We start from the raw sequence: 27,736 nt of genomic DNA on the forward strand, positions 1-27,736 counted from the left end.
GTGTGTCAACGAAAAAGGAGTCTGCGACAGTAGTGTTGAGGAAACGTTTTATACAACAGGGGACGCATATATGGAGGACCAAACATTCATTCATTTTTAAATATGGCAGGTTTGGTCCTCCATACGCATAGGCCCTCATGTCGAATAGCCGAAAGAAAACATGACACAATATTAGACGACTAATGATTTACATGTTCAGTGTCATAAATGTGTATTTGGTGCTTTGCCCCTGCAGTGATGGACTGTGTGGAAATTCACAGAGAGGGTGAAAGAGACGCTGTCTTTGTCTGATAGCTATAGTGTAGAACAACATCTCGGTGGATATCAACAAGTGCAACTCCTATGGGGGACCACAACTCACCCTCAAGGCAGAAACTTTCAACAGAAAGAAAGAATGGGGTCACAATGTTCCGCTGCTGGTTTCGGAGCGCGCAGCAGAATGGAAACATGTATTAATCTATCCAGTATGTATTTTTAATAAAGTGATATTTTAGTATATAAATTATGTATTTTAGACGTTATTAAATGAAGACATTCGCACTTGAGGTAATCACTAGTCTGATTTCAACAATATTGGAAACAGTTTTATCCATACAAATTCAACTTTTGTAATGTTGCTATATAACTATTTTGTACACTTCGCCCATCAAATTGGCTACAAAGGTAGTAATGGAAAAAGTCAAACAGTTTCAAACAGATTCAACATTTTTCACTGCACTGTCTAGCTCGAGGCAAATTGGTCCTCCTTCTTATCCAATTAGTTCCATTCAACACGCACTCAGGTGAGTCTTGTGTCCTCCGCTCGCGCTGATAGGCCCGCTGGCGCGCTATCTAGGGGAGGGGTCACGCGCCAGGGCTCTTTGGTATTCGCTGAAACAATAAAGGACCTGTCGTTTCCAAAAAAAAAAGTAAAGTTAATCTCCTGCTGTACCCCCGAAGACATAGTCGGACAGCTTCAAACAGAGTAGCCCGAAGGCACCGGCGCTCCGCAACACTTGAAAAATGGAAGAATCACATTTTAAAGTTTTAAAGCTTTGGTTTTTATTCAGCCTAACACAGGTAAGATACTTTACACACAGATTTTAAAACGTTTTTGATTCTTAATATTTTCACAGTCAAATATGTGTTATCTGTTAACATTGACGTGCTTTTGTAACAATACCGTTATTCACTTACGTGTAGGATACAAATAAAAGGTGGAAAATAAGAACAGTGGCTCTTTTGAAAAAGATGGCTTTCAACAACTGCACACGACATGCCCTACCTCTGCTCAATAGACAAATTCATTCAGACCTGAAAAAAATACCAGTTCTGAAATCTGTGCTGAGTGAAGAAAAAGAATTGCAGCCTGTTACCATCCATGGACAGAGAACATGATACGGGTTCACGGTGTAATTTGCCCCGTGTTCTAATGGCAACGGCCACTATGACCCTAGAAAAGATATCCTGGACAATTTGGGAGCTATTTCAAGTATTTATGATTTTAAAAAAAGAACTAACAATTGCATTTAAACTTTTATTTCTAGATATGTGCAGCACAAAACGGTAATAATCTTTTAATTTACCCCTACAATTTCAAACCGAAAATAATTAGATTGACTCAAGTTTAATTATGTCTGTAACATTTTTAACTTCCAACACTATGACCTTCTGAAAGGAATTAAACTAATATGTGTAATTGATATGATTGATAATAGATTGTATTTGTTGTGTATGTGTGTGTATTTCACAGACATAACCTTGTCTGTGTTCACCGTAACGTCTAAAAGCATGACGGTGCGATGGAGCGGCCACGCCGGTGCAAGCTCGTACAAGGTCACCGCTACGCCCAAGAACTCTCCCGAGCCGTCCGTCTTCGCCCAGTTCAGCGGAAACTCGGTTATGGGCTCAGTGAACTCCCTGTCTCCCAACACGCTGTACACCATGCAGGTGGAGGCCATGGACCAGTCCTTGAACGTGCTGAGCAGCGCAAATACCGTCGAGACTACGGGTGTGTGCGTAAACACCGGTTCTAGCCTAATATCCAGTTACTGTCAAACATGAAGGATCCAGTGTCATTTTAATTATTGAATTACTCAAAAAGATGGCCAGTGATCATCTCTTTGAATGTTATTACTTTGTGATGTGTTTACAGATTGAACTTGAATTAAGAGGAGGATGATGATGGGATTATGCTTAATTATTTAAGGGGGAGGAACATTTTATGAAATTACTCTGTGTATGTGTGTAAATGTGTGTGTGTATTTATACATGTGTGTGTGTGTATTTATACGTGTGTGTATTTATACGTGTGTGTGTGTATATTTATACGTGTGTGTGTGTATTTATACATGTGTGTGTGTATATTATACATGTGTGTGTGTGTATTTATACATGTGTGTTTGTATATTTATACATGTGTGTGTGTGTATTTATACATGTGTGTGTATATTTATACACGTGTGTGTGTGTATTTATACATGTGTGTGTGTGTGTATTTATACATGTGTGTGTGTGTATTTATACACGTGTGTGTGTGTATTTATACATGTGTGTGTGTATTTATACATGTGTGTGTATATTTATACACGTGTGTGTGTGTATTTATACATGTGTGTGTGTGTGTATTTATACATGTGTGTGTGTGTGTATTTATACATGTGTGTGTGTGTATTTACATGTGTGTGTGTGCCCCCCAGCTCCCGAGGTCCCTTCCATTGATCAGGCCTACTCCAAGCAGAGCGACAGCATCACTGTGGTCTTCAGAGAGGTTTCCGGGGCGACTGGTTACATCCTGCGTGCGGAGTCGGGGGACATTTTGACTGAAACCATGGTAACCAGCTCGCCCGGCACAGTGCTGAACCTGAATCCGTACACAGAGTACACCATCAACGTCATGGCCGTCAACTCAGGAGGAAGAAGTCAGCCCTCATGGCCCGCCGTCCAGATCACGACAGGTAGAGATACACCTGAAGATACACCTGTAGGAACACCTAGACATACACCTGTAGGAACACCTAGACATACACCTGTAGGAACACCTAGACATACACCTGTAGGAACACCTAGACATACACCTGTGGGAACACCTGTAGATACACCTTTAGATATAACTATAGAAACACAATTTGTCTTCCAATGCTTGGTTGGTGGTCATGAGTTTTGAAAACACAGACAATTGCTTTCCACCACCCTCCACCGCCCTCCCTCCCCCCTCCCTCCCATAACTAATCCAGAATCCTGAAATTAAAGTTGTTTATTCAAGATAGTGATCAGCGTAGGGCGTTCCTCTGATCTTGGGTGCGGCCCCATCAGTGTGCTGGTGTCCCTGGCGAGGCATGGTTCCACCCCAGCATTGAGAGAGTGGCAGCCCCAGGCCCCAGGGCCCATCGGTCTGGTTACCGTACCTCACCCCTTCTCTCTCCTCACTGTATGAAAGCAGAGACCTTGAGAACTAGGTTGTCTCCTCTCCCCAAGGATCCTGGAAGTAACACGATGACACAGGCTCCGTTTCAGCCCTCCTCACTTTGGTTTTGTGTGAGGTTGATGACCGGTGGCAGTTTTAATAACAGTTCTTTTATCTTCTCTGTGCTTTTATTAGAGGTGTTCTGCTTGTGTGTTTTCTGTGGTTGAGAGTCCTGGGGTGGGTGTATTCGTTCGGCCGGTCATTGTGCTCATAGTTATGTAATTTATTGATGTGAATACCTGTGTGTCATCCATCTTGCATCCATCCATTCATCCACTCATCCATCTATCCATTCACCAATCCTCTTCTCTCTCCTCTCGCCCGCGTCATCTCCAGTCGTGGTTGCCCCGGAGCTGAACTCCACGTCTCCTAGCAACGACACCATCCGGGTGACGTGGGCCCCGGTAGACCACGCCGTCCTGTACACCCTGTGCATCATCCGCGAGGGCTCCGACTCGCGGCTGAAGGTCAACTCCACCGCGCCCTCCTTCACCTTTGCCAACCTGGAGCCCGGCACCATCTACTGCATCAAGGCCACTGCCTGGGACCCCCAGGGTCGCCCTGGAGACGACCAAACCGTCTGTCAGATCACACGTGAGCAGGGGGTGGGGGAGGTGGAGGGGTGGGGTAAAATTGGGGTGGGGGGTCAAAGGTTAAGTGATTCCTGCGTGGTCCATAGTCAGCTGACTGTCCTGTCCTGTCTTCCCCCAGGTCCTCCCACCCCTGACCCCATCCAGGTGCAACTGACCCAGGGGCGTTCGGTGGGGATGGTGGTGTACTGGTCGATGGTGCGTGGTGCTGAGGACTACGTTGCTCGCTCCACCACCGGCCAGAACTGCACGTCATCAGCAGACAGCTTCTGCATCATCGACCCTGTGGTCTGCGGTCAGAACCACACCGTTACCGTGACGGCGGAGAACACGGCCGGGCCCAGCGACCCGTCACAGGCACAGAATGTCTCTACCTGTGAGTGGGCCTGCATGCTAACACACACACACACATGCTAACACACACACACGCTAACACACACACACACATGCTAACACACACACGCTAACACACACACACACACGCTAAAACACACACACACACTAACACACACACACATGCTAACACACACACACACACATGCTAACAGACACATGCTAACACATACAGACACATGCTAACAGACACATGCTAACAGTCACATGCTAACACACACACGCTAACACACACACACACACGCTAACACACACACACACACTAACACACACACACACATGCTAACACACACACACACACATGCTAACAGACACATGCTAACACATACAGACACATGCTAACAGACACATGCTAACAGACACATGCTAACAGACACATGCTAACAGACACATGCTAACAGACACATGCTAACACATACAGACACATGCTAACAGACACATGCTAACAGACACATGCTAACACATACAGACACATGCTAACAGACACATGCTAACAGACACATGCTAACACATACAGACACATGCTAACACATACAGACACATGCTAACAGACACATGCTAACAGACACATGCTAACAGACACATGCTAACACATACATGCACACACACATGTACGTATTGATCTCTCTTCACCCCCCCAGTCCCGTGCCCCCCTGAGCGTACCTGGGTGGAGGAGCACCCTCCAGGTGGATGCTGGGTGTTGTGGAGCGAGGTGGTGTCGGCGGAGTTCTACATGGCGTTTGTGAAGAGAGATGACGGGGCGGAGCAGCTGTGCAACACCACCAGCACCTCCTGCAGCTTCTCCTGCTCCTGTGGCTACACCTACCTCACCACCGTGTTCGCCTACAACCAGGCCGGGGCCAGCCCTCAGGGGGAAGTGCTCAACTACACCACCAGTAAGGAGGACACACACACACACACATGTGGAGGACACACACACACACGTGAAGGAGACACACTCTCACACTCTCCTCTCTTCTCCTCTAGTTCCCTGCTGCCCGGAGGATGTTGTCATAGCGTTGGTCTCCACGGAGACCCTGGAGATCACGTGGTCGCCGGTGCGGGGGGCGGAGCTGTACGAGACCACGGCGGCGCAGAGTGATGATGTCATCCACTGTAACGACACGGCGCCGGTGTGCGCGCTGTCAGATCTGCACTGCGGCAGCGTGTTCAGCGTGGTCGTCACGCCCTGCAGCGAGCTGAGAGGATGTAACCACACCTGCCCAGCACACACACAAGCTACAGGTACCACACACACACACACACACACACAAGCTGCAAGTACCACACACACTTACCCTGAAACATACATAAAACAGGTCATTCACACTCCCCCCCCCCAGCTCCCTGTACTCCAGAGATCGTCAACGTGACCCAGACCAACTCCTCCAGTGTGACCGTGGTCTTCACGACCCCCAACGACCCCAACGCCACCTACGTTGCCACGGCGGTGGGCCGCAGCGACAGCCACTCCTGCACGACGCGCTCCTCGTCCTGCCAGCTCAGCCCGCTGCCCTGCGGAGCGTCCTACGACGTCAGCGTGGTCGCCAGCTCCCCCGCAGGACGCAGCCTGCCCAGCTACAGCCTGGCCCTGGAGACCGGTACACACACACACACACACACAAACACCATGGACACACACACATCAACTACAGAACAAATATGAAAAAATGATGAAAAAAACAAGCACACTCAATCCATCCCTCCCTCTCCCCCCTCCCTCCTTCTCCCCCTCCCCCCTCTCCATCTCCCCCTCCCTCCCTCCCTCCCTCCCTCCCTCCCTCCCTCCCTCCCTCCCTCCCTCCCTCCCTCCCTCCCTCCCTCCCCCTCTCCCCCCTCCCTCCAGCCCCCTGCTGTCCGTCCTCCCTGACGGTCGACCAGGTGACCCAGGCCATGACCAACGTCACCTGGTCCCCCGCCCTTGGAGCCCGCTCCTACATCACGGCACTCTCGTCGCCACGGGGACACGCCAAGTGTCACACGCTGGACACGCACTGCCTGCTGGGATGCATCACGTGTGGCACCAACTACAGCGTGAGTCTGGAGGCCATAAGCAGGACGGGACACAAGGCCCAGTGCTCCTATCACGGCTTCTCCTCCAGTGAGTGTTCACACACACACACACACGGCCGTACACACACACACGCAAACTGTTATCACGGCTGTCCAGGGTGAGCATTCATCTCACCCTCTCGCTCCTCTCTCCTACCTGTCTGTCTCTCTCCTCTCTCCTCTCTCCTACCTCTCTCTCTCTCCTCTCTCCTACCTGTCTCTCTCTCTTTTCTCTCGTACCTCTCTCTCTCCTCTCTCCTACCTGTCTCTCTCTCTCTCTTTCCTCTCTCCTACCTCTCTCTCTCCTCTCTCTTACCTGTCTGTCTCTCTCTCCTCTCTCCTACCTGTCTGTCTCTCTCCTCTCTCCTACCTCTCTCTCTCCTCTCTCCTACCTGTCTGTCTCTCTCCTCTCTCCTACCTCTCTCTCTCCCCTCTCCTCTCTCCTACCTCTCTCTCTCCCTCTCTTCTCTCCTACCTCTCTCTCTCTTCTCTCCTACCTCTCTCTCTCCTCTCTCCTACCTCTCTCTCTCCTCTCTCCTACCTCTCTCTCTCCCCTCTCTTCTCTCCTACCTCTCTCTCTCTTCTCTCCTACCTCTCTCTCTCCCCTCTCTTCTCTCCTACCTCTCTCTCTCTCTCTCTCCTCCCTGGCCCCAGGTGCCTGCTGTCCCAGCAGTGTGAAGCTGTACCGGATGGCTAACAGCTCCCTGCGGGTGCTGTGGCGCTCCTCAGGGCCCCCGGCGCTCCAGAACCACACGGTGGACCTGTACGGCACCGGGGCCAACTACACCTGCAGCCCCGCGCCCGGGGCCAGCTCCTGCCACATCCAGGAAGTGGCCTGCGGGGACGTGTACACGGTGGTGGTGGCCCCCCTGGGGCCCGGCGGGGGGCCGGTCCACTTCTGCCCCCAGAGGATGTACTCTGGTGAGGGGGGGAGGGGGCAGGGGGCAGGGGGGGAGGGGAATGGGGGGGGGGGGCAGGGGGATGGGGGGGAGGGGGGCAGGGGGGGAGGGGGAGGGGGAGGGTGAGGGGACGAGGGGGAGGGGGCGAGGGGGAGGGGGCAGGGGGCAGGGGGGAGGGGGGAGGGGGCAGGGGGGAGGGGGAGGGGACGAGGGGGAGGGGGCAGGGGGGAGGGGGAGGGGGCAAGGGGGAGGGGGCAAGGGGGAGCTGGAGGGGGCGAGGGGGAGGGGGCAGGGTGGGAGGGGTGACTGTGTGTGAGATAATGTGTGTTTATTTCTAATGTGCTCCTATCTTCCCTCAGTGTCTTGTGCAGGGAGCAACGTAGGGATGGGTAAGTGACCTGTATACAACACAGCCAACTCATACAACACAATACAAGTATTTTCTACTTTTAAAATGTGTATTAAATTCTACAGTAATTACATAATTGATCTAACCAGGCTGTGGTTGAATCATCCAGGATTTATCCGAATGTAACAGATACTATACTAATGGAAAACAAAATAAAATACAATTCTGTCTCTTTCAGTGATCTACCGGGGAAAGCGAAGCCTGGATTAGACAAAGTGAGTGACGCCCATCAGAGCCACTGTGTTAGATAGCCAGTAAGGGCGGACATCATTACAGCGTGAACACCAGACAGGAGCGACATCTCTCAGAACACAGAGGGACGGCTCGTCACCAGGGACGGCAGAGGGAGAGAGAGAAAGAGAGAGAAAGAGAGAGAGAGAGAGAGAGAGAGAGAGAGAGAGAGTAGAGATGTGATGTCAACTGACCTCTGACCTGTCTTCCTGTTCCTGTCCCACAGGAAGTCCAAGCACACCGACAGGAAGTTCTCGACACCCAAAAACAACTAAAAAGTGAAACAATTAAAACATGGAAACATTTTATACACAAACTCTTTGTTTTTCCTTTGTTTTCTACTAAGTGCTTTTTTGTAAACCTCACAAATGCTAATGGATAAATAATAGTGCTGGACTGTGTGTTGTGTGAGAGATGCATGGACTTCAACACGTCTTCTTCTGAAATCAAAGGAGAAGGTTGTGAATTACACATTTTCTATGATTGCTCTGCTGCTCTTCGATATACCTCCGATTCTAGAACCATTACCCATTCTAGAACCATTACCCATTCTAGAACTGCCTGTTTAGCATGTCTGCATATTCTGTTTTTGTTACCTTTATCTGACATCTTTGACCTGTTTTGCTAACCTCTACCTGATTAACTATTTCCTTTTCTACTAAGTTTTCTTCCATGCCATGAATATCAAATATCAGTGTGATCTGAACCACGAGACAGTGTGGCCTCCTACCAACAGATATCACCTTTAAAATCTTAAAATATAAACAAGTTTTATTACAAAACTAAAGAACCTTCCGGAACTTAGGACCCCCCCCCCCCCCCCCCCCCTAGCAGAGCGCATCCACAGGTGTGTGCACCGGGTCACTCATCCTGGACTCCAGCCTTAACAGGTCGCTGCAGAAATGGGCCAGGTGTATTTGACAAACCTGCCCGGAGATATGCATGTAATGGATCAGATGGCTGGGGGTAGAATGGATCTTTCGATCCACTTGCTTGACTTGATTTCATTCAAACAATAAAAGGACTCCCCGAAATTGCAACATAACAGTGTTTGGTGTTAATGTTTGTGTGCAGCATGGCTGTGAGACATGAGAGAAGGGGTACTCCCCTCGTTCAGGGTGGATAAGAGTGACACTCCACAAAAAAAAAAAAACATGTTTTTTAAAAACATGATATATTAAACCATTTGTAACAATAGAGAGAGAATGTTCCAGAATGTACAGTCTCCAGGTCAGAAAGAATGATTTGTGGTTCCAAGAACCACCTCACGGAACTGGAAAGGGTTCTATCTTTTGTTACAAAATAGTTTCGTTCTGGTGTGTATCCGTCTAAGATTCATAAACTAATTTAAAAAAAAGAATATATATATAGAATCTTAACATTATTTTACCCTGTAGGATACACAACTGTTCTCATATCTTATTCATATTCAGAAAAATGTTGTTTGTGTTCCAAAACACAACAACATAATGTCAACATAAAGTTGTTTGATATTATAACGATACATGCATACAAGGTAAATGTAGGAGCAAAAAAATAACAAACTAAGTAAACGTCCTTAACACAAATTAAGCAACCACGGCTAGTCCTTGGTGCCCGGTGACGGCTGGTCCCTGAGGACGGGGACAGCTCTTCCCCGGGGACAGCTCTTCCCCGGGGACAGCTCTTCCCTGGGGACAGCACGCTAGAGTAAACAAGCACAAAGCCGTCTCTTTGATCAGGGCTCGACGCCATAACAGGATCAGGTGTGTGAATGGGCGAGCGAGGGGACAGGTTGATCAGAGCACGAGCCCTGCCAGCTGAGAGGCCTTTGTCCCCGGAAGGTGAGAGGATAGATTTACTAACCCTCCGGGACGGTCCCTCACCTCAACAAGAGAGAGAGAGAGAGAGAGAGAGAGAGAGAGAGAGAGAGAGAGAGAGAGAGAGAGAGAGAGAGAGAGAGAGAGAGAGAGAGAGAGAGAGAAATGAGAGAGAGAGAGAAATGAGAGAGAGAGACAAAGGAGGGAACGTGACAGGGGTTGTGATGAAGTGAGGAAGGGAGAGAGGGATGAGTGAGAGGTGTCACTTGCCTGACTTGATTTCATTCAAACAATGAAAAGACTCCCTGAAATTGCAACGTGACAGTGTTTGGTGTTAATGTTTGTGTGTAGCATGGCTGTGAGACATGAGAGAAGGGGTACTCCCCTCGTTCAGGGTGGATAAGAGTGACACTCCAAAAAAAACACGATATATTAAACCGTTTGTAACAATAGAGAGAGAATGTTCCAGAATGTACAGTTTCCAGGTCAGAAAGAATGATTTGTGGTTCTGGAATGGGTTCTATCTTTTGTTAAGACAAGATAAGATAATATAAACCTTTATCCGTCCCACAATGGGGAAATTCGGGTCACAAAATAGTTACATTCTTGTGTGTATCCGTCTAAGACTCATAAACTAATAAAAATAAAATACGCATATATATATTATCTAAATCCTGTAGAATACACAACTGTTCTCATATCTTATTCATATTCAGAAGAATGTTGTTTGTGTTCCAAGACACAACATAATGTCAACATAAAGTTGTTTGATGTTATAACGATACATGCATACAAGGTAAATGTAGGCCTAATGAAATAACAAACTGTTATTGTCCCTGACACTCAACAAATCAAGACACCAACTAACCAAGTAAATAACTAACAAGTCAAAACATAATTCCACAAAAACAACCGATGCCCAGTTATGTTAGCAGCACATTTCCACACCAGCCCCGTGTAACACAAGTGTCTGTGGGGGTCTCTCACGCACGGCGCCAAAAGACAGAAACAAGCGGGCTGACGGTAAACACCAGCACGGGAACACAAGGCCGCGGGCCACACTTTCACATTCCGTAGGAGAATGAGCCCGGCATCGCACAAGGCCCGGGACAAAAGTCCCCACTGAGAGGAGGAGAGGAGGAGGGGGGAGAGGGAGAGGGGGCGGGGGGAGAGGGAGAGGGGGAGAGAAATGCATTGTGAGGCTCCTGCTTTGTCTCGGCATCTTCATCACAACGCTCTACGCACAACAGGCTATCACATTCTCTTACATGATCTCCAGATACCGGAATTGTTTTGGATACAGTTATGATAATGTGACATAGGACGGAATCGATTCGAATGGAACTGGATGAGGTAACAGTGATGGGTGAACTGTTGGGCTTCAATACCAGATTACACATCATGTAACCTAGGGGCTGAATGAGGTGTTTTCTCAGAAGTGGGGGCAAGGGGGGCAAGGGGGGCCAGGGGGGCCAGGGGGGCCAGGGGGGCCAGGGGGGCCAGGGGGGCCAGGGGGGCCAGGGGGGCCAGGGGGGCAAGGGGGGCAAGGGGGGCAAGTCAGAAAAGAAATAATACAAATAAAAATGTTGTCGCTTGATTTAAAATAGATGAACGGGATGGGAACATGATGTGATAAAGCAGGCAAGGAGTCTGTGTTTTGGGATGAAAGTGCACAAGAACTTTACTTAGAAATAAACATGATTCAGAACAAATGGCAAATGCCACACGGCCTTCGATAACAAACCAAAGAATGAGACAACGAGGTAAGAGACATCTCAGCCTATATAGCCATCCTAATGAGTTTAACACAAAACAGGTGCGTCGAATATTCCGGTGACGCAGATCGGCGCTCAGACGCCGTGTGAACCGTGACACATGAACTGTACACTGTTTCTGTGAGAAACAAGAGCGAAACTAGAAAAAGAGAGTGAAGGAGAGATTGCAGGTGCACAGTTGGGGTTCAGTGACAGAGACGGTAAATAGAGAGAGAGATCTACAGAGAGATGGAGAGAGAGATAGAGAGAGAGATGGAGAAAGAGATGTAGAGGGAGATGGAGAGAGAGATGGAGAGAGAGATGGAGAGAGAGATGGAGAGAGAGATGTAGAGAGAGATGGAGAGAGAGATGGAGAGAGAGATGGAGAAAGAGATGGAGAGAGAGATGGAGAGAGAGAGACAGATGTAGAAAGAGATGGAAAGAGAGATGGAGGAATGGAGAGATGGAGAGGGAGAGAGATAGAGAGCGATGGAGAGAGAGATGGAGAGAGAGAAGGAGAGAGAGATGGAGAGAGAGATGGAGAGAGAAAAAACTTGTTGGCTTTAATCTCTTTAATCATTTTTTAACTCTTTGTGTTAAAGACAAAATATACTGGCTTGAGTTACAGTCTCTCAATCACAAGGGCATATTCATTTACCCCACTCTGTAGGTCTTTAAAGTCAGAGCAGTCAACAATGACAGTAATCTGACATTGTCTCCTGACAAAGACCGGCAGACGAAGACATGTAAACGTTGTATACCCACACACACACGCACGCACACACACACACACACACACACACACACACACAAACATTTCCAATTCAAACACACTCCTCACATGGCAGAAGATCATTTGGATCTTTACATAATTTCACAAAGAAAATCACTGTTGGATTTCATGCCCAGTATCTTTCTAACTTCCAATATTAGACCCTTTCAAGGATACAATTTGATATTACAGTACCTAGTTATTTCACAAGGACCCAACACCTCCACAAGCTCACCAGTCACTCACCCAACTTACCTCATCTTGTAACGGTTTCAGACAGGAATTATAATTGTTGTAGAACTTTAGAGGAAAGTCTATCAGTTATGGACAGTTTTGTTAATTAGACACATTACATTTACATTTAGTCATTTAGCAGACGCTCTTATCCAGAGCAACTACAGGGGCATTCCCCCGAGGCAAATAGGGTGAAGTGCCTTGCCCAAGGACACGTCTTTTTATTTTTTTCACTGCCGGGAATCAAACTGGCAACCTTCAGATTACTAGCCCGATTCCCTCACCGTTCAGCCACCTGACTCCATTAGAAGGTTGTGGTGAATGATGGAATGACTCATTTACAGCAAGGATGTGGAGTTCCCCCCCACACACACACACAAACACACACACACACACACACACACACACACACACACACGCACACACCCTTACCTGCTTCTCATTACAGCAATAAGCCCACAGGCTTTGGGAGTCTACCTGTGCTGGTTTGGGATGCTGTGATTGGTTATGGCATGCATGATCTACCTCAACTCTACTCGCAGGTAAGCAGAACAGCTCCTCTTCCCAGACCAGAGCACACTGGATGTAACTTATTGAAAGCTGAACAAATATTATGGATACGCTGGGAACTCTGTTTCTATATTTCACCCTTCTGTCTCTGACACAGGTAACTGTCCACTGACTGTCCCTTAGAAGGAATATTGGTGTTTAACCAGAAAAAATATTACTGTCGTTTTTTGTGAGGTATGTTTTAGGTTGTTTTCACATTTCTTTGCTTTTTTTGTTTGTTTTTTTCAGGTACAGAAAGCTTTGGCAGGTGAGTGTTGTTGCCCTCTGAAGAGATCAAGGACTTGTTTGATGTTTTTTAGAGTTAGTTGTGACATCATGGAGATGCTCTTATGCACAGGTGCACAGGTGCACGTGTAACACAGGCTATACTCGACCCTTAATGGCAATACAAGAATATATGAGAATAACTGGAAAAAAAACTTTTCAGTTCAATAAGGTGCTGTGCGGCATTAAGTGTGGTTCTTTCGTGAGAGGGTTCCACATCCTAGATGGTGCTGGACCTTTGTTTGAAGGGTCACTTGTAAGGTTCTACACAGCTTCCAGGTGTTAGTTGGACGGGCCTTCTGCAACAGCTGCTTTACATTTTTGAGCAACTTCTTTTTTTTATTCACGGACAATCCTTCAATTGGCTAGTCCTAGTTTTTCTAATTATTTAAATATTTACATTCTACACTCACACGTAAATATACAGGATTCTGCGGCTCGATCTCCCATGGATGTCTGCAGTAGTAATAATTTGACAAGGTGCTTCAACCCATCATCAAATGTATCTTATCTGTTTTACATTTCTCTTTTTCCAGCTTGTCCAATCACGTCAATAACGTCACCCTCTGCATCAACACTCAACGTTAAATGGAGCGTATACTCTGGAGCAACGAACTACTTTCTGGACCTACGGGTCGTGAACTCTACGACTATTGCTCCGGTGGTCGTGACGTTAACGGCGTCCAGCACCGAGAAGCTGGTTCAAGGTCTGCGACCGGGGACGACCTACGATGTCACGCTCAAAGTTTTCCAGTTTTATTACGTGATGTGCACGCAGGTGGATATTGCGATGACAGGTAATAGTTCATCACCAACCAACAGGCCTATCCAAATATTATATCTACTTTTAATTACGGCACATTGAGTATAAAGTTGGCTGCAGTAAGCTATTACAGCAACTGGCTAATATATATTTTTTTTTTTCCAGTTCCCGGCACATCGCAAATAACTTTTTCCAAGGCTATTTCAAGTAGCTCGATAAGATTTGAGTGGTCCCCTGTTACCGGAGCCGACCGCTATTATTTGATCGTGGAGAAGTTCGACAACAACCAACAGATTTACAACCACACCTATACGACTCTGAACGGACAGGTGGAGAATCTCACTCCTAAAACAAACTACAAATGCTTTGTCTACTCGTCCAACCAGGCCGGGTTGGGCGCCGCCAGCAACGTTAGAACCATTACAACATGTAAGTGACATGGCCAAACCATGGTGTGTAGGCCTAATGACCTCTCTGTTTCGATGCAGAGCAGGAGTTAAAGGGGGATGATTTGAAGTTAGGGTTTGAAGTTTAATTTATTAAAAGTCTAAAAGTCAAAGTCTGCTATGTTCTACAGTACTTTTACCTCAATGATTTGATGAGAACTCCCCTCCCTCCCTCCCTCCCTCCCTCCCTCCCTCCCTCCCTCCCTCCCTCCCTCCCTCCCTCCCTCCCTCCCTCCCTCCCTCCCTCCCTCCCTCCCTCCCTCCCCTCCCCCCTCCCCTCCCCTCCCCTCCCCTCCCCTCCCCTCCCCTCCCCTCCCCTCCCCTCCCCTCCCTCCCTCCCTCCCTCCCTCCCTCCCTCCCCTCCCCTCCCCTCCCTCCCTCCCTCCCTCCCTCCCTCCCTCCCTCCCTCCCCTCCCCTCCCTCCCTCCCTCCCTCCCTCCCTCCCTCCCTCCCTCCCTCCCTCCCTCCCTCCCTCCCTCCCCTCCCCTCCCCTCCCCTCCCCTCCACTCCCTCCTCCCCTCCCCTCCCTCCTCCCCTCCCCTCCCTCCCTCCCTCCCTCCCTCCCTCCCTCCCTCCCTCCCTCCCTCCCTCCCTCCCTCCCTCCCTCCCTCCCTCCCCTCCCCTCCCCTCCCCTCCCCTCCCCTCCCCTCCCCTCCCCTCCCCTCCCTCCTCCCCCCTCCCCTCCCTCCTCCCCTCCCTCCCTCCCTCCCTCCCTCCCTCCCTCCCTCCCTCCCTCCCTCCCTCCCTCCCTCCCTCCCTCCCTCCCTCCCTCCCTCCCTCCCCTCCCCTCCCCTCCCCTCCCCTCCCCTCCCCTCCCTCCCTCCCTCCCTCCCTCCCTCCCTCCCTCCCTCCCCTCCCCTCCCCTCCCCTCCCCTCCCCTCCCCTCCCTCCCTCCCTCCCTCCCTCCCTCCCTCCCTCCCTCCCTCCCTCCCTCCCTCCCTCCCTCCCTCCCCTCCCCTCCCCTCCCCTCCCCTCCACTCCCTCCTCCCCTCCCCTCCCCTCCACTCCCTCCTCCCCTCCCCTCCACTCCCTCCTCCCCTCCCCCCTCCAGTGGTCCAGCCCCCCACAGGTGTAGCCATAACCTCCACAGGGCTCAGCTCAGCCAGGGTCAGCTGGCAACCGGTCACCAATGTGCTCCTGTACCAGGTCCAGGTAACCACAACAACAGCAACAACAACAATACATCTTGACGTGTAAGATGTTCCACCACTGACCTCACCCCCCCCCCTCCCCCAGGTGTTGAAAAGTGGAACCCCAGGCAGCGCCCCCTACCTGAAGAACACCACAGGAACCTTTATGGACCTGAGCAGCCTGGAGCCTTGCTCCACCTACACAGTGGGGGTGTCCTCCGTCAATGCATTCATGGACCCAGGAGAGCCCAGCAACGTTACCTACACCACCTCCAGTGAGTAGGGAGGATGGGGGACTGATGCATGGACAAACAGACAGACAGACAGACAGACAGGACAGATGGACTAACCCCCCCCCTCCCCCTCTCTCTCTCTCTCTCTCTCTCTCTCTCTCTCTCTCTCTCTCTCTCTCTCTCTCTCCTCCCTCTTCCAGCCATGACCCCGGTGTCGTCCATCTCGGTGTCGTACAGCTGTTCCAACGGCATGGTAACCGTCTCCTGGGTGCCCGTGTTCGGGGCCACGTCCTACCGGGCCAGCGTTACCGGGAGCAACGGCACGTCGCTGTCCTGCACGTCCTTTTCCTCGTCCTGCCAGATCACCATGCTGCAGTGCGGCCAGACCTACCGCGCCGACGTCACTGCCATCTCCGCCGACTGCTCCGCCACCTCCAACACCACCACCTCCTTCGAGACAGGTGAGAGGGAACACTTGGAACTCTCTCTGGCTACCTCCACCTCTCCCTCTCTCTCCCTCCATCTCCCTTCCTTTCTCCCTCTCTCCTGCTCAGAATATGGGTTCTTTGTTTAGGCGTCTCTATCACCCTCCCTCTCTATCACCCTCCTCCCCCACTCCTCTCTCCCCCACGTTCTTTTGTCAGTACTAATATCTCAAACATACAGTATATAATTACCCCCCCCCCCCCACACACACACACACACACACACACACACACACACACACCCTCCTAGACATAATGACTTTGGTCGTCTCAAACAACTGATCCCTGTGATTGGATCTCCAGGGACTCCCCCCCCACCAGACAGACAGACCGGTGTTGTCTCTATGTTCTATACATGCTTGTATTCAACAGGGAGTCAAGTGAAAGGTCAACCATCAGACGGGAGGGACAGGGTTATGCTGTCATGCTCTCACTGTCTGCCCTGAGGTCACATGACCGGGGAAGGGGGAGCGGGGGGAGAGAGAGATTGACGTTTGTTTGCTTCACTTTTGTTTAGATTTATAAGGTGCTTATGACGTCACAAATATGCTAATTTGTGCATGACACTTTCCAGAAAAAGAAAAAAAAATCAGTTTTCCCTTCAAAAACATATTTTCAGTTAGCAGCTAGGTAGCTGAACTGTTTGAATCGTGATTCTAGCTAAGATCCTACCCAGAGTGGACTCCCAGAGAGTGACTCCCAGAGAGTGACTCCCAGAGATTGACTCCCAGAGATTGACTCCCAGAGATTGACTCCCAGAGATTGACTCCCAGAGAGTGACTCCCAGAGAGTGACTCCCAGAGAGTGACTCCCAGAGAGTGGACTCCCAGAGAGTGACTCCCAGAGGTTGACTCCCAGAGAGTGATTCCCAGAGATTGACTCCCAGAGAGTGACTCCCAGAGATTGAGTCCCAGAGAGTGACTCCCAGAGATCGAGTCCCAGAGAGTGACTCCCAGAGAGCGACTCCCAGAGAGTGACTCCCAGAGAGTGACTCCCAGAGAGTGACTCCCAGACATTGACTCCCAGAGAGTGACTCCCAGAGAGTGACTCCCAGAGAGTGGACTCCCAGAGAGTGACTCCCAGAGGTTGACTCCCAGAGAGTGACTCCCAGAGGTTGACTCCCAGAGAGTGATTCCCAGAGATTGACTCCCAGAGAGTGACTCCCAGAGAGTGGACTCCCAGAGATTGACAACGTAATTTGAGTCTGCTTGTTTCAATGGGTTTATTCGTTAATGAAAAGCAATATGACCTTTGACCCCCCACTCCCCCAGTCCCCTGTGCCCCCGTGCCTCTGGAGGTGTTCAGGGAGTGTCGCAGCAACAGCATCGTGTTCGCCTGGACAGCCACCAACAACACCAACTACTACGTGGGCACATCGCTGGCCACCAACGGCGAGCGTGTGGAGTGCCGCACCACAGACACGGCCTGCTTCTTCACCAACACCGACTGCGGCAACTCCTACCAGTACTCGGTCTACGCCGTCAGCGCTGAGTGTAACAGCGAATCAAGCCCGCCCAAACACGTCAAGACCTGTGAGTGTGGCTGGGGGAGGAGGGGGATTGTGTGTGTTTAGGGGAGGGGCTTGTGTTTAGGGGAGGGGCTTGTGTTTAGGGGAGGGGCGTGTGTCTAGGGGAGGGGCTTGTGTTTAGGGAGGGGCTTGTGTTTAGCGAGGGGCTTGTGTTTAGGGGAGGGGGCGTGTGTTTAGGGGAGGGGCTTGTGTCTAGGGGAGGGGCTTGTGTTTAGGGGAGGGGCTTGTGTCTAGGGGAGGGGGCGTGTGTTTAGGGGAGGGGCTTGTGTCTAGGGGAGGGGCTTGTGTGTAGCGGAGGGGCGTGTGTTTAGGGGAGGGGCGTGTGTTTAGCGTGAATGTGTGTGTGTGGAAGGGTTGTGTGTGTGTGTGAGTGGGGGGGGGGATGTGTGTGAGTGGTGTGTTTGTGTGTGCTTTCGCACATATTTAATACAATCTTTCTTTACACATTCCTTATCATGTCTAAAACTCCATGTCCCTCTCTCCCCCCCCCCACCTCCCCCCCAGCCCCCTGCGCCCCCCAGAATGTGGTGACGTCGGCCAACTGCCAGTCGGACGTCCTGATAACCAGCTGGGACGCCGCCCCCGGAGCCCTCTCCTACACCATGGAGGCCCTGGGTAACAAGGGCGACCAATACAACTGCAGCTCCTCCACCAACAGCTGCACCATGACGGGGGTGTCGTGCGGGGAGGTGCTCAGCGTGTGGGTCACCGCGTCCGACGATGACTGCACCACCGACAGGGTCCTGGGGCAGGTGGCAGAGACTGGTGAGGAGGAGGGGGGGGTCCTGGGGCAGGTGGCAGAGACCGGTGAGGAGGGGGGGTCCTGCGGCAGGTGGCAGAGACTGGTGAGGAGGGGGGGGGGGTCCTGGGGCAGGTGGCAGAGACTGGTGAGGAGGGGGGGGGGTCCTGGGGCAGGTGGCAGAGACTGGTGAGGAGGAGGGGGGGGTCCTGGGGCAGGTGGCAGAGACTGGTGAGGAGGAGGGGGGGGTCCTGGGGCAGGTGGCAGAGACTGGTGAGGAGGAGGGGGGGGTCCTGGGGCAGGTGGCAGAGACTGGTGAGGAGGAGGGGGGGGTCCTGGGGCAGGTGGCAGAGACTGGTGAGGAGGGGGGGGGGTCCTGGGGCAGGTGGCAGAGACTGGTGAGGAGGGGGGGGTCCTGCGGCAGGTGGCAGAGACTGGTTAGGAGGGGGGGGGGGCCTGGGGCAGGTGGCAGAGACTGGTGAGGAGGGGGGGGGGGTCCTGGGGCAGGTGGCAGACACTGGTGAGGAGGGGGGGGGGCCTGGGGCAGGTGGCAGAGACTGGTGAGGAGGGGGGGGGTCCTGGGGCAGGTGGCAGAGACTGGTGAGGAGGGGGGGGGGGTGGAGGGAGAGCGGGAGATGGGGTATTAGACATAATAAGGAATATGTAAAGAAATATAAGAAAAAAGATTATCTTCAGAACTGGGCATTGTGTGATGTTCCAGGTGTATTGGTCAGGACCCAAAGACATGCAGTGCAATAATAAGGATGAATTATATATAGAATATATATATATAGAAGTACACTATGTATATAGACTAATGTCATATAAATAACTAATCAAAACAGCAAACCTTTATAATCATCAACAATATCACCCTAACAATATCTCCCCCCCTCCCCAGTGCCCTGCCCCCCCACCAACGTGTCTGCTGTCTCGGACTGCAGAGCAGACGTCGCAACCCTCAACTGGACCACCAGCCATGGCGTGGTCTTCTACATTGTCGTGGCGACGCACGCCGACGGCTCGTCGCTGAGCTGCGTGAGCATGGACACCCGCTGTGACGTCCAGGGCCTGCGCTGCGGCCAGACCTACTCAGCCTACGTGATCGGCAGCAACCTCAAGTGCAACAGCTCCCAGAGCAGCCTGGTCACCTTGGAGACGGGTAGGTCACCTTGGAGACGGGTAGGTCATCCAGAGGCACGGAGCTGCATGCTTGTTTGTGTCAGAGGTTTAACATCTCTCCCCTCCACTCCTCTCCACTCCACTCCTCTCCACTCCACTCCTCTCCTCTCCACTCCTCTCCTCTCCTCTCCTCTCCTCTCCTCTCCTCTCCTCTCCTCTCCTCTCCTCTCCTCTCCTCTCCCTCTCCTCTCCTCTCCTCTCCTCTCCTCTCCACTCCTCTCCTCTCCTCTCCACTCCTCTCCTCTCCCCTCCACTCCTCTCCACTCCACTCCTCTCCACTCCTCTCCTCTCCTCCCCTCTCCTCTCCTCTCCTCTCCTCTCCTCTCCTCTCCTCTCCTCTCCTCTCCTCTCCTCTCCTCTCCACTCCTCTCCTCTCCTCTCCTCTCCTCTCCTCTCCCTCTCCTCTCCTCTCCTCTCCTCTCCACTCCTCTCCTCTCCTCTCCTCTCCTCTCCTCTCCTCTCCTCTCCTCTCCTCTCCTCTCCTCTCCTCTCCTCTCTCTCTCTCTCTCTCTCTCTCTCTCTCTCTCTCTCTCTCTCTCTCTCTCTCTCTCTCTCCACTCCTCTCCTCTCCTCTCCTCTCCTCTCCACTCCTCTCCCCTCAACTCCTCTCCTCTCCACTCCTCTCCACTCCACTCCTCTCAGGCCCCTGCCCCCCAGACCACGTCGAGGCGTTCAGGGACTGTGCAGCCAGCCAGGCCCAGGTGGTGTGGCAGAGCCAGCAGCCGTCGGGCTCCTACGTGGCGTCCCTGTCGTCCGCGGGGGCCCCCACCCTCAACTGCAGCACCAACGGCAGCAGCTGTGTGGTCCCCGCGCTGAGCTGCGGTCTCACCTACTCCGTCATCGTCACCCACGACAACGGCCGCTGCCCCGCCTCCTCTGCGCCCATCAGCATGGAGTCAGGTGTGTGTGATGTGTGTGTAATGTTATTGATAGGATTTGTGTTATTCATAAATCAACTAATAAATGATGCTCCTCTTTTCCCCTCCCCTCCCCCCTCTCTCAGTGCCGTGTGGCCCCCAGAACGTGACGACCTCGGTGGCGTGCAGCTCCGGCGCTCTCACGGTGGGCTGGAGCGTGTCCGTGCCGGGGGGGAACTACACCGCCGTGGTTTCCACGGGAACCGGCGATCGTGCCTACTGCAACTCCACGCAGACACAGTGCACCCTGGGAGGGCTGGCGTGCGGGCGGTCCTACAACGTCACGGTGTTCTCCGTCCACGGAAGCTGCCTGAGCACGCCCAGCGCTGACGCCATCGTGGAGCCGGGTGAGAACACACACTGGGACTACATCTCCCATGATACACTGGGACTACATCTTCCATGACACACTGGGACTACATCTCCCATGACACACTGGGACTACATCTCCCATGATACACTGGGACTACATCTCCCATGATACACTGGGACTACATCTCCCATGACACACTGGGACTACATCTTCCATGACACACTGGGACTACATCTCCCATGATACACTGGGACTACATCTCCCATGACACACTGGGACTACATCTCCCTTAACACCGTCTTTGTTTCTCATCTCTCCCTCCCTCATCTCTCGCTCCTCGCTCCATCTCTCCCCCTTCCCTCTCTCCTTCCTGTCTCCAGTTCCCTGCACCCCCACCAACGTCACCGCCACCCGCACCTGTGGCCAGAGCTCTGTCGCTGTCACCTGGTTGGCCAGTGTGGTCGGCAGCCAATACACGGCCGTCGCCGTGGGCAACGGAGGTCACAGGTCAGAGTGCTCGACCAACGGCACAGCCTGCAGCCTGGACACCCTCCTGTGTGGGCAGGTATACCAGGTGGGCGTCATGGCGACGGGGAGCAACTGCAGCAGCCAGACCGCCTCTCTGAGCACAGGTAATCCCGCCCGGTTACCGTGGAAACGCCGTCGAGGCGACAACGCAGACCCGTTACCGCGGAAACGCCGTGTGCGATCTCGTCCGAAAATAAACACGTGTATTTGTCCTCCCGCCCCCCCCCCCCCCCCCCGCCTACCGCAGTGCCCTGCCCTCCAGCCAACCTCTCCAGCCAGCTGGACTGCTCCAACGGCTCCGCCCTGCTCTCTTGGTCGCCCAGCCCCAACGCGGTGTCCTACTCTGGGGCCGCCCTGGGGCCGGATGGGGCCGCTCTCTCCTGCAGCTCCTCCAGCCCCTCCTGCCTGCTCAGGGGCCTGGTCTGCGGACGCTCCTACAACCTCACCGTGACCGCCTCCGACGGCTCCTGTGCCAGCCTTCCCAGCGCCCCCCTCAGGCAGGACTCAGGTACTGCAGCTGTTACTGAGAGTTCTGCTGAGGTTTACTCACTGCCTGGGCTGTCGCCATATAGTGTATATACAATTATATTGAGGAAATATACAGTTCTTTGCAAAAGTCTTGGGCAAAAATATGAAATTGTAAAATAATTAATAAATAATTGTTTTCTTCTAAATTGCACTTTGATACTGCCGCTCAAATAGAAAACAATGTAAAAAAATCTTGAGTTCTTGACTTCTGCACAGAACTGTAAATGGAGCAGTTTCGCCTCTTCGGTACATCCTCCCTGTGTGTCAAATCTCACATTAAGTTTTTATTAAAATAAAGTTTCTTCTCCCCCACCCACGGTCCAGCCCCCTGCACCCCAGTCAACGTGTCCACCGCCCTCTCCTGTGGTAACAACTCTCTGCTGGTCAGCTGGGGCGCTGCAGCCGAGCCGCTCAGCTACAGCGCCACCGCCAGGGCTGGGGATGGTACTGCGGCCGCCTGCAGCTCCGGGGGAACGGCGTGCGCTCTGGCCGGCCTGCAGTGCGGTCAGACGTACAACATCTCCGTCGTGGCGTCCCGCGGCGGCTGTAACAGCTCTGCCAGTGCCACGAGGACCGTGACCACAGGTGAGCAGTTGCACAGGTGTGAGGGTGACAGGTGTGAGGTCACAGGTGTGAGGGTCACAGGTGTGAGGGTCACAGGTGTGAGGGTGACAGGTGTGAGGTCACAGGTGTGAGGTCACAGGTGTGAGGTCACAGGTGTGAGGGTCACAGGTGTGAGGTCACAGGTGTGAGGGTGACAGGTGTGAGGTCACAGGTGTGAGGGTCACAGGTGTGAGGTCACAGGTGTGAGGGTGACAGGTGTGAGGTCACAGGTGTGAGGTCACAGGTGTGAGGTCACAGGTGTGAGGTCACAGGTGTGAGGGTGACAGGTGTGAGGTCACAGGTGTGAGGTCACAGGTGTGAGGGTGACAGGTGTGAGGGTCACAGGTGTGAGGTCACAGGTGTGAGGGTCACAGGTGTGAGGTCACAGGTGTGAGGGTGACAGGTCCCTGTCCCTCCCCGCCAGGTCCCTGTCCCCCCAGCGGCGTAGCCGTGTCCCTGGCGTGCGAGGGCAGCGTTGGCACGGTCTCCTGGACGGCGTTCTCCGGGGCGGACACGTACCTGGCCACAGCCACGGACGCCAGCGGCGCCTCCCTGACCTGCACCTCCAACTCCTCCTCCTCCTGCCCCTTCACCACACTGCGCTGCGGACAGAACTACAGCGTTACCGTGGTGACGCTCAGCAGGGGTTGCCAGAGTGACCCCAGTCCCGCCGTGTCGCTGAAAACAGGTGAGAGGACAAGTGATCGCTGCCTGTCTCTCTGCCTGTCTCTCTGTCTCTGTCCATCTGTCTGCCTGCCTGTCTGTCTTTGTGATGAAAGATTCTTTAAGAGGTGATCACTATCAACTTGGCTCTCCTTCCTCTCTCTCTCCCTCCCTCCCGCTTCTCTCCCTCCCAGCCCTGTGTCCTCCTGCCAGCCTGTCTGGAGTGGTGGACTGTTCCACCAGCAGCCTGTCTCTCTCGTGGGCCTCCAGCCCCACCCCTGGTGCCAGGTACACCCTGACCTCTGAGAAGCTAGGGGGCGCCAACAGCACCATGCAGCGCTCCACCGGCGCCACCTCCCTCTCCGTCACTGGCCTGCAGTGCGGAGAGAAATACGCCTTCCGTGTTGCCGCCGGCGACGCCGCCTGCAACAGCACACTGAGCCCTCCCCTGGAGATGAACACAGGTGGGCGCCATGGCAAAACAGATGGCAACTTTACAATTTGAAGTTCTACATTTACATTTACGAATTTAGAAGACGCTTTTATCCAAAGCGACTTCCAAGAGAGAGTATCACAAAAGTGCAAAGGTCACTGATCATAACAACGAGATAGCCTCAAACATTGCGGGTAGCCAAACAGGTACCATACATTGTTAAACCAAATAAGTCCCAAACGGAAGAACAATAAGAGCATGTAGTTAGACAACTTACAATTAAACAGCAAGAACCTCCAAGTTCAAACTTGGTCCTATCTCCCCCACATCCCCCAACTAATCCTGTTTTGGAATGTAGAATTGTAGAATGTGGATGTTTAGAACTTTAGAAGTTCTAAATTGGTCCGTTCTCCTGTCAGCTCCATGCATTCCTACGGGCGTTTCCGTGGTGATGGACTGTGCCAACAACCAGGCGGTAGTGTCGTGGTCGGCCAGCCAGGGAGCGACGTGGTACTCTGCATCAGCGCGCAGCAGCAAGGGCAACTCCACCTGTCAGAGCTCCTCCCCCACCTGCACCCTCGCCAACATCACCTGCGGCGCCAACTACAGCGTGCAGGTGGTCGCCGGGGACGACAACAACTGCTCCAGCTCGCCCAGTCAGGCAGCAATGTTCAACTCAGGTGAGAGAAGGATGTCCTTCAACAGCCCAGGTTCAGGTCAGGACCAGGAATGAGCTGACACAGGAAATCATCTCTTTTGTTCTCTTCCTTGCCATTCCTTCTTCATTTTGCTCCCTCCCTCCCTCCCTCCTTCCCTCTCAGGACCCTGCTCACCCACTAATGTCCTCGCCTCCCTGGACTGCGTGTCCAACACCGCCGCGGTAACCTGGCAGGACACCTATGGGGCGGAATACTACACCGCCACCGTGAAGACAGGCGGCAACCAATCGTATACCTGCATGTCTCCCTCCAAACAATGCAGCGTTCCCAGCTTGGCATGTGGGAAGCTCTACTCCGTGTCTGTCTCCGCCTCCAACTCCCAGTGCAACTCCAGCGCCACCGTGGGCGCCAGCCTCCAGTCAGGTGACCACGCTCACCCCCCCCCACCCCCCCTCAACTAATCCTGTTTTGGAATTTGGAATGTAGAATTGTAGAATGTGTATCTTTAGAACTTGAAGTTCTACCTAAATTCTTTCTCCTGTCAGCTCCATGCATTCCTACGGGCGTTTCCGTGGTGATGGACTGTGCCAACAACCAGGCGGTAGTGTCGTGGTCGGCCAGCCAGGGAGCGACGTGGTACTCTGCGTCAGCGCGCAGCAGCAAGGGCAACTCCACCTGTCAGAGCTCCTCCCCCACCTGCACCCTCGCCAACATCACCTGCGGCGCCAACTACAGCGTGCAGGTGGTCGCCGGGGACGACAACAACTGCTCCAGCTCGCCCAGTCAGGCAGCGATGTTCAACTCAGGTGAGAGAAGGATGTCCTTCAACAGCCCAGGTTCAGGTCAGGACCAGGAATGAGCTGACACAGGAAATCATCTCTTTTGTTCTCTTCCTTGCCATTCCTTCTTCATTTTGCTCCCTCCCTCCCTCCCTCCCTCCTTCCCTCTCAGGACCCTGCTCACCCACTAATGTCCTCGCCTCCCTGGACTGCGTGTCCAACACCGCCGCGGTAACCTGGCAGGACACCTATGGGGCGGAATACTACACCGCCACCGTGAAGACAGGCGGCAACCAATCGTATACCTGCATGTCTCCCTCCAAACAATGCAGCGTTCCCGGCTTGGCATGTGGGAAGCTCTACTCCGTGTCTGTCTCCGCCTCCAACTCCCAGTGCAACTCCAGCGCCACCGTGGGCGCCAGCCTCCAGTCAGGTGACCACGCTCACCCCCCCCCCCCCACCCCCCCCCAACTAATCCTGTTTTGGAATTTGGAATGTAGAATTGTAGAATGTGTATCTTTAGAACTTGAAGTTCTAACTAAATTCTTTCTCCTGTCAGCTCCATGCATTCCTACGGGCGTTTCCGTGGTGATGGACTGTGCCAACAACCAGGCGGTAGTGTCGTGGTCGGCCAGCCAGGGAGCGACGTGGTACTCTGCGTCAGCGCGCAGCAGCAAGGGCAACTCCACCTGTCAGAGCTCCTCCCCCACCTGCACCCTCGCCAACATCACCTGCGGCGCCAACTACAGCGTGCAGGTGGTCGCCGGGGACGACAACAACTGCTCCAGCTCGCCCAGTCAGGCAGCGATGTTCAACTCAGGTGAGAGAAGGATGTCCTTCAACAGCCCAGGTTCAGGTCAGGACCAGGAATGAGCTGACACAGGAAATCATCTCTTTTGTTCTCTTCCTTGCCATTCCTTCTTCATTTTGCTCCCTCCCTCCCTCCCTCCTTCCCTCTCAGGACCCTGCTCACCCACTAATGTCCTCGCCTCCCTGGACTGCGTGTCCAACACCGCCGCGGTAACCTGGCAGGACACCTATGGGGCGGAATACTACACCGCCACCGTGAAGACAGGCGGCAACCAATCGTATACCTGCATGTCTCCCTCCAAACAATGCAGCGTTCCCGGCTTGGCATGTGGGAAGCTCTACTCCGTGTCTGTCTCCGCCTCCAACTCCCAGTGCAACTCCAGCGCCACCGTGGGCGCCAGCCTCCAGTCAGGTGACCACGCTCACCCCCCCCCCCCACCCCCCCCCCAACTAATCCTGTTTTGGAATTTGGAATGTAGAATTGTAGAATGTGTATCTTTAGAACTTGAAGTTCTAACTAAATTCTTTCTCCTGTCAGCTCCATGCATTCCTACGGGCGTTTCCGTGGTGATGGACTGTGCCAACAACCAGGCGGTAGTGTCGTGGTCGGCCAGCCAGGGAGCGACGTGGTACTCTGCGTCAGCGCGCAGCAGCAAGGGCAACTCCACCTGTCAGAGCTCCTCCCCCACCTGCACCCTCGCCAACATCACCTGCGGCGCCAACTACAGCGTGCAGGTGGTCGCCGGGGACGACAACAACTGCTCCAGCTCGCCCAGTCAGGCAGCGATGTTCAACTCAGGTGAGAGAAGGATGTCCTTCAACAGCCCAGGTTCAGGTCAGGACCAGGAATGAGCTGACACAGGAAATCATCTCTTTTGTTCTCTTCCTTGCCATTCCTTCTTCATTTTGCTCCCTCCCTCCCTCCTTCCCTCTCAGGACCCTGCTCACCCACTAATGTCCTCGCCTCCCTGGACTGCGTGTCCAACACCGCCGCGGTAACCTGGCAGGACACCTATGGGGCGGAATACTACACCGCCACCGTGAAGACAGGCGGCAACCAATCGTATACCTGCATGTCTCCCTCCAAACAATGCAGCGTTCCCGGCTTGGCATGTGGGAAGCTCTACTCCGTGTCTGTCTCCGCCTCCAACTCCCAGTGCAACTCCAGCGCCACCGTGGGCGCCAGCCTCCAGTCAGGTGACCACGCTCACCCCCCCCCCCCACCCCCCCCCAACTAATCCTGTTTTGGAATTTGGAATGTAGAATTGTAGAATGTGTATCTTTAGAACTTGAAGTTCTAACTAAATTCTTTCTCCTGTCAGCTCCATGCATTCCTACGGGCGTTTCCGTGGTGATGGACTGTGCCAACAACCAGGCGGTAGTGTCGTGGTCGGCCAGCCAGGGAGCGACGTGGTACTCTGCGTCAGCGCGCAGCAGCAAGGGCAACTCCACCTGTCAGAGCTCCTCCCCCACCTGCACCCTCGCCAACATCACCTGCGGCGCCAACTACAGCGTGCAGGTGGTCGCCGGGGACGACAACAACTGCTCCAGCTCGCCCAGTCAGGCAGCGATGTTCAACTCAGGT

At 53.0% G+C, this 27,736-nt stretch overlaps 2 protein-coding genes across 2 annotated transcripts in view; both read left to right on the forward strand.

The window, feature by feature from the left end:
• Positions 1 to 932: 932 nt before the first annotated feature.
• fndc7a (fibronectin type III domain containing 7a) lies at positions 933 to 9,064 on the forward strand. The gene is made up of 14 exons (XM_084707856.1): positions 933 to 1,059; positions 1,527 to 1,545; positions 1,733 to 1,990; positions 2,679 to 2,936; positions 3,782 to 4,039; positions 4,157 to 4,411; positions 5,070 to 5,324; positions 5,416 to 5,673; positions 5,772 to 6,029; positions 6,275 to 6,529; positions 7,135 to 7,401; positions 7,739 to 7,768; positions 7,967 to 8,003; positions 8,246 to 9,064. Exons 1-13 carry the CDS (start codon positions 1,003 to 1,005, stop codon positions 7,996 to 7,998), a joined length of 2,460 nt encoding a protein of 819 aa, XP_084563982.1. The 5' UTR covers positions 933 to 1,002; the 3' UTR covers positions 7,999 to 8,003; positions 8,246 to 9,064.
• Positions 9,065 to 13,090: 4,026 nt separating this feature from the next.
• Positions 13,091 to 27,736, forward strand: part of fndc7rs1 (fibronectin type III domain containing 7, related sequence 1) — a 35,641-nt gene continuing 20,995 nt past the window's right edge. The window contains exons 1-26 of the mRNA XM_084707657.1: positions 13,091 to 13,120; positions 13,377 to 13,395; positions 13,949 to 14,209; positions 14,341 to 14,604; positions 15,673 to 15,773; positions 15,858 to 16,026; positions 16,185 to 16,445; positions 17,741 to 18,001; positions 18,502 to 18,762; positions 19,638 to 19,898; positions 20,561 to 20,818; positions 20,922 to 21,182; positions 21,529 to 21,780; positions 21,924 to 22,184; positions 22,529 to 22,789; positions 23,232 to 23,437; positions 23,670 to 23,934; positions 24,323 to 24,583; positions 24,719 to 24,985; positions 25,108 to 25,368; positions 25,514 to 25,774; positions 25,865 to 26,161; positions 26,303 to 26,563; positions 26,654 to 26,950; positions 27,088 to 27,348; positions 27,474 to 27,734. Coding sequence (XP_084563783.1) covers positions 13,091 to 13,120; positions 13,377 to 13,395; positions 13,949 to 14,209; positions 14,341 to 14,604; positions 15,673 to 15,773; positions 15,858 to 16,026; positions 16,185 to 16,445; positions 17,741 to 18,001; positions 18,502 to 18,762; positions 19,638 to 19,898; positions 20,561 to 20,818; positions 20,922 to 21,182; positions 21,529 to 21,780; positions 21,924 to 22,184; positions 22,529 to 22,789; positions 23,232 to 23,437; positions 23,670 to 23,934; positions 24,323 to 24,583; positions 24,719 to 24,985; positions 25,108 to 25,368; positions 25,514 to 25,774; positions 25,865 to 26,161; positions 26,303 to 26,563; positions 26,654 to 26,950; positions 27,088 to 27,348; positions 27,474 to 27,734 — 6,079 coding nt within the window. The remainder of the gene's footprint in view (positions 13,121 to 13,376; positions 13,396 to 13,948; positions 14,210 to 14,340; positions 14,605 to 15,672; positions 15,774 to 15,857; positions 16,027 to 16,184; positions 16,446 to 17,740; positions 18,002 to 18,501; positions 18,763 to 19,637; positions 19,899 to 20,560; positions 20,819 to 20,921; positions 21,183 to 21,528; positions 21,781 to 21,923; positions 22,185 to 22,528; positions 22,790 to 23,231; positions 23,438 to 23,669; positions 23,935 to 24,322; positions 24,584 to 24,718; positions 24,986 to 25,107; positions 25,369 to 25,513; positions 25,775 to 25,864; positions 26,162 to 26,302; positions 26,564 to 26,653; positions 26,951 to 27,087; positions 27,349 to 27,473; positions 27,735 to 27,736) is intronic.

The sequence above is a fragment of the Hypomesus nipponensis genome, chromosome 10, assembly GCF_054491055.1.
Source record: "Hypomesus nipponensis isolate SF chromosome 10, ASM5449105v1, whole genome shotgun sequence".
Classification (NCBI taxonomy): domain Eukaryota; kingdom Metazoa; phylum Chordata; class Actinopteri; order Osmeriformes; family Osmeridae; genus Hypomesus; species Hypomesus nipponensis.